Source organism: Nanorana parkeri, unplaced genomic scaffold, assembly GCF_000935625.1.
Source record: "Nanorana parkeri isolate BGI_ZX_2015 unplaced genomic scaffold, ASM93562v1 scaffold1140, whole genome shotgun sequence".
In the NCBI taxonomy this organism is placed as follows: domain Eukaryota; kingdom Metazoa; phylum Chordata; class Amphibia; order Anura; family Dicroglossidae; genus Nanorana; species Nanorana parkeri.
Window position 1 is genome coordinate 178,284 of NW_017307408.1, and position 6,000 is coordinate 184,283.

The 6,000-nt window shown below is 43.3% G+C and overlaps 1 protein-coding gene across 3 annotated transcripts in view; it reads right to left on the reverse strand.

Moving 5' to 3' along the window:
• The window catches only part of PCDH1 (protocadherin 1), a 215,745-nt gene that overhangs the window by 168,085 nt on the left and 41,660 nt on the right, over window positions 1-6,000 (reverse strand). For all 3 annotated transcript variants that reach the window (XM_018568115.1, XM_018568117.1, XM_018568118.1), the window contains exon 2: window positions 3,360-4,180. In XM_018568115.1, coding sequence (XP_018423617.1) covers window positions 3,360-4,180 — 821 coding nt within the window. The remainder of the gene's footprint in view (window positions 1-3,359; window positions 4,181-6,000) is intronic.

Here is a 6,000-nt window from a genome sequence, read left to right on the forward strand (position 1 = left end):
CTTTGATCACATATTGATGGTGTCAGAGCCACTCATCCATGACGGGTATGAATTTGAACCCTTGCAAACCAGGCTGCCACAATTATTATGTTGGACAGGGCTGTGATCAATACGCTGCTGAACTGAAAACTCTCATTTTCCAACCAGCCCAGACCAAAGCAGATAGGCAAGAGGGAATCAACACAAGCAGGAAATGACCTGCACTGCACTTGTACTAGCCACTCAAACACATCTCCCGATTCCTGCTGCTGTGAGATACTACTAGCTCACAACTGGTCGACTGGAAGCACATAGATGGAGAGTTGGCTGATCTGATCTAAAACTCATGCCTTCTTTTTCAGGCTCTGAGATTGCTTACTACTTACCTTTGCAAAAGTACTGATTCTATCTGGAAACATATACTACAATTAGTATTTAGAGAAAGGGCTTTGAAACAATGGCTTAAATCTAAGTTGACTCCCCCATTTGTAGACTTCACAGTAATTTTATTAAGACAGACAAAATAAGCCAGAGGCTGAAGACCCCTGTCCAGGAGTAGGTGTTTAGGACATACATGACCTCTTGACAGTGCTAATTTGTTGAATCCTTCAAAAAGGTCACATCAAGGAATTCACAAGTCAGACCTGGAGTCCTCCTTTCCGACAGACTGAGAAATAAGCCACCATCCAAAACTCACCTAACCGGTTCTTTGTCAGGCAAAGGCCCAAGTTATATTACACAGTAGGAATGCAAAAAATCCAGTAAAGCAATCACCTGGAACCAGTTAACCAATTTGAGCTGAGAGGAGCAGTCATGGTCACAGTAAACTGTGTGTTAAGACTGGAACTGGTTTTTCCCTAATTTCTTAACTGAAAACATCACAGTACAGACCAATGTGGTGTTTTAGATTTATGTTTGGCGCAACAGTTTTGTTGGAGTATATATTAAAGAGCTACTTCACTATTTGCATTTATGTGGATCAGTTAACACAAGACCCATTTCAAACTAAAAATAAAAAAAAAGGGGTAAGTACGCCAAACATAAATGAAAAAAATTAAAATACTTCTACTTCCCAAAATGTCATGGCTGTCCCTGATAACTCCTCCCACTGATTCCCAATAATTCCCAATAATTGTAAAGCAGTATTGGCAAAGCAAAACATTTTTTCTAGGTGTCTGGTTTAGGAAATTAGCCAATTTGCATACAAGCTGTCTCCCTAGAAGAAACAGAAAAACACTTCATAGCTTCATCTGAACAGCTCTGCTAGAAGAAAAAAGTTTTGTTTGCAACTGAGATGATGTCTATTGTTAGGCAGACAATGCCTATGTGCTCACTTTATTTGCACAGTACATTTGGGAGAAGCTGCATCATTAGTCTACATAAGGCACATCATTGTGTACACTAGTACAAACATTTCCAAACAAGGCCTTAAAAGAAGAACTCCAGGTAAAAGTGTCCTTAACCCTTGCAGTGGGGCTACCTACGAACTGCAAGGGTTAAGTGCTTGTGTTTGTTTAGGTCAGGGGTAGGCAACCTTGGCTCCCCCAGCTGTGCTGAAACTACAAATCCCATCATGCTTCTGCCTCTGGGAGTCATGCCTGTGGCTTGCAATGCCTTATGGGATTTGTAGTTTCAGCACAGCTGGAGAGCCAAGGTTGCCTACCCCTGGTTTAGGTGATAAAATATATACTAACTCGAACCGCCATGCCGGCTGCCTACTTCTCTGGTCACTGAAGCCTCTCTCCTCCTATACTGCATTATAGGAAAGTTCCTCAGTGACCTCATGTCTATACACGGTGTATAGAATGTGATAAATTAAAGGACCTCCTTAGACCACTGCAGCCTGGAACAGGTCTAAGAGCAAGCTGGTGCCGAGGACTGGGGGAGTATAACCTGTTTTTTTTTGTGGGTTTTTTTTTTTTTAGTACTTCCAAGAAAAACGAGCACTTAATCCTCGCACTGCAGGAGTAGCCCCACTGCAGGTGTTAAGAAAAATTCTTCCCGGAGTTCTGCTTTAAAGGACATATTTCATGACATATATAGGCTGCCTTTGGTGACCTCTGAAATGCTCATTGCCCGGCTGTCAATTGATGTTTTGGCTCCACAGGTATCTGTTCTCTACAATAACCTGCAAATGCAGACATAGTGACCAAGTGGACATAACCAGCTTCACACAAACCACTGGAAAAGATTTTGCCCTTAAGCTGACCATATACCTATAGAGCATCTGCAGACTTTCTATGGTCAGGTGGAAAAAGTACAACAGATTCCGCCGTCTACGCTAAACTGTGTGGATGGAGGAATCTCCCACTGGGTCAAGCTTCAGTATCTTGCTAGTCCGCCCCGCTGGCTCTCAAAATACCTGAACAATCTGACTGGATGTAGTCATTGTTCAGGTATTTTGAGAGCCAGTGGGGCTGACTAGCAAGATACTGAAACTTGGCTAAGCGGGAGATTCCTCCATTTCACCCAGTTTAGCGTAGATGGCAGAATCTGTTGCACTTTTTCCATCTGACTATAGGCTGATAGAGAAAAAAATCTATAGAAAATCAATAGGTGTATGGCCAGCTTAAGCTAAAAAGGGCCTTAGAATGTTTTATTTCCTTTTTTGAGCATGTCAGTTTAATTCAGCAAACAGATCTCCATTTACCGGAGCAGAGCAAATTACGGCCCTTAACCCCTTCATGACTGAGGCCCTTTTTTCAATTTTTGCACCCATGTTATATTCCACATTTTAGGCCTGAAAATGACGTAATGAGGCCATTTAAGACTCAATGAAAAGTAAACTGACAACAAAGACTGGTTGAAAGACTCATCTTGACTCAATACTGTCCTGCTGTGACTACATGGACAACATTTTTCTAAAGTTAATTTATATGTGAATGTATGCACTGGTTGTAAGTGACCTGCATAACTCAGCCATGACAAACATTGCATCCAGGCTGTGGAATGAGGAGTCATTAGCAGCAATTTCTTAATTAATGGGTTGCGTCTTTGATGACATTGAACTTATGTTACCTGCCTAATATGATAAAAACAACAACTAGACTGAAAACAGATTAGAATCAACTTCTTTAAAAGCTGCATTTTAACAGGAAAGACTTTAAAGTCCCCTGATTGCTTTAACTTGAACAGTGTCTTATTTACCTGAGTAAGTTTTCATCTAACTGCTGCCTAATCCCTTCAGGCTGTAATCCTGAACAGAATGGAAGAGCCACTTCATTAGGCACACAGCATATACTTTGATTACTTATCTGATTGAAAACAGGTACGCATTTATGCTGAAAACTTGTCCTCTGCTCGCAAAACTAACAAACCGATTCTAAAAAGTCAAACAAGAATACATTTCAGAGAAATGGGACAGGGCATTCTCTACTAACCTGGAGTACGGAGTGCCCCATTGGGCTGTTCTCAGGCAGCGCTGCCTCGTAAGCCATCTTTTCAAATTTGGGAGCGTTGTCGTTGGTGTCCAGGATGGAGATGCGCAGTAGGGCACTGCTAGCTCGTGGGGTGTTGCCACCATCTTGAACTTTAATTGTGAGATCATAAGAGTCTCTTTGCTCTCGGTCGAGATTTCCCATGACAATGAGCTGAGGTTGTTTCTCATCTTGGTCCTCGGCTACCTGCAGTCCAAAAAGTTCATGTGCCTCAGGGCCCACAATCAGCTCATAGGATGCCACCCCGTTGACTCCAGAATCCCGGTCAGTAGCAGCAGGGATTGGAAACAGCATTCCGATATTCGTGTTCTCTGGAATGGACAGCATGAGGACCGGAGAAGCAAAATTAGGAGTGTTATCATTTATGTCCAAAACCTCAATCTGACCATCGAGAAGCTTGGGAACTGGGGACATCAGGTCCGTCATAGACACCTCAAACTCCAAGAAGCATGGCTGGCCTGGGAACAAGTTCTGGCACTCACGCAGGCTCTCTCGGTCAATGGCCGTCTCAGTTGTATAGATGTCTCCAGAATTGCCATTCACTCTGAGGTAAGGATGCCCCAATTCCAGCTTGTACAGGTGCTTCGAGTCTGGGTATCCATAGTCCACAGCCAAGCTTCCAATCAAGACGTTAGGGGGCTGCTCTTCCTCTACCTTGTATTTCACCTGGGTGGAAGATCCAATAAGGGGAAGTTGAAAGAAAAGCCATAGGTAGAAGCAAGATGCTGCCTTCTTCATCCTTGGTTTTAGCGAGTGTGGCCACTCTGTAGAGAAAACAGAAACCAGGTTAAGGCCAGGGAAACTATCGGCCAATCAGAAAACAGCAATTACTCTCATGCTAATCAGTGAAACTCTGAAGGACACCCTGCTGTGGAATGCAGGTGTCTTGTTTCTGAACTTTCTGTTCTGTCTGACGTGTTGCACAGTCAAGGTAAAGCCGAATACAGAACAGGAAAAAATAGCTGATGTCACATACACCTAGTAATTGTGTCCCTGATGTGGCACAATGCAAAGCCACACCTGTGTGATTAGATAACTTCCTTAACAGGTGTCATGCAGAGAGTTTAATCATTCACAGCGAGGGGGAGAAATGACAAACTACAGTACACCGCTGATCACCTCAGTACATGTACAAAGAATGCAGAAAGTTCAAAATATGACACATTTATTGCTGCCCTAAGTTATGCAATTAACAAAAACGGGACAAAAACAGTTTTCATACAGAACACTACCCCCTCCACCCCCACCCCAGGCACATGAGGCAGCTGCCGTTAAGTCTTTGTGAACCTAAAAAGTTTGTTTTTCAAGTTTTACTTCTTACTTTCCTGGTGACAACGGTTTCACTGGGCAGGAAGTGATCATTCCCAGAGACACCACTACCCCGGTATGTGTTGCCATGACAGCGGGGATGCTGGTATACTTGTCCGGTCATATCCTAGACGCCTTTAGGGCAGCCTTCCAATATCCCAATTTATGCACGTTATGCACATTTGTTCCGACAGTGATGCATGCCAAAACACAACTTGACACAATGTACCAGAAATGTTTACAGAACGGGTATCCCAGTGCAGCGATGGTCCGTGCTTTACCCATAGCAACCCATATATAAAAAAATACAAAAATCACAGGGGCCACGCTCAACAGGATTCGGTTTGTACAAAAGGTATAATGACGCATCACGCATAGTGCGTAAAACCACCATGAGAAAAACATTTTCCAAGCAGATGGGAACCGTGCCCCATCAGCTAGGGTGGCACCAATGCATGTGTATAGTCGCAATAAGATACAGCGTGATCATTTAGCACATGCTGACCCCAAATACACCAAACCCTCTATCAAGATCTCTAACAAATTGGGTTGTTATAAATGTTTCATCTACAATGTCTGTAATTCCCTCATCACTGGCGAAAAATTTTCACCCACACAAGGGCAACCAGTATAAAATGACCGGGTATTTTAACGAATACCAAATATTGCATATTTATGCTAAAATGTCCATGTGCCCTTGTTTACGTTGGTAAAACAGTTTACCCTTTTAAAAGGAGATTTTAAAAACAGCGGGGTAACATTAGAACGAGTATCACAAAAGCCGCCAAAGTGGAAGAACGACAACCAACCGGTCGCTGTACATTTTGCAACATATAGCCATCATGTTCATGAAATAAGAGGCATGGTCCTCGGGCACGTACTAGCGTATCCTAGAGGGGGCGATAGAGACAAGTGGCTCTTGAGGGAGGCGTTTTGGATATATACAACGGATACGGTTACCCCCAGGGGATTGAACACAAACCTCTCATTGGCTTGTTTCCTGTCTGAATTATGAAAAAGTTCCCAGTCTGAAATTGATATATTACTACTCCATTAGTTTTAGTTTGATTTCCAGCAACAAGCTATTAATTGAGCTCATTGGCTGCCGCCTCTGCTCGTACGAAGATCTTCCGAACGGCTCCTTCAATCTAAGGGAGGTCGGCCGAAAAGGGTGCAGACGGCAGCACCCACCCATTTCGGCTGGTTCATCAAGAACTGGCCGAAATTCACACAGTGTATGGCAACCTTTAACAAATCCGACCCCACCCTGACCCCC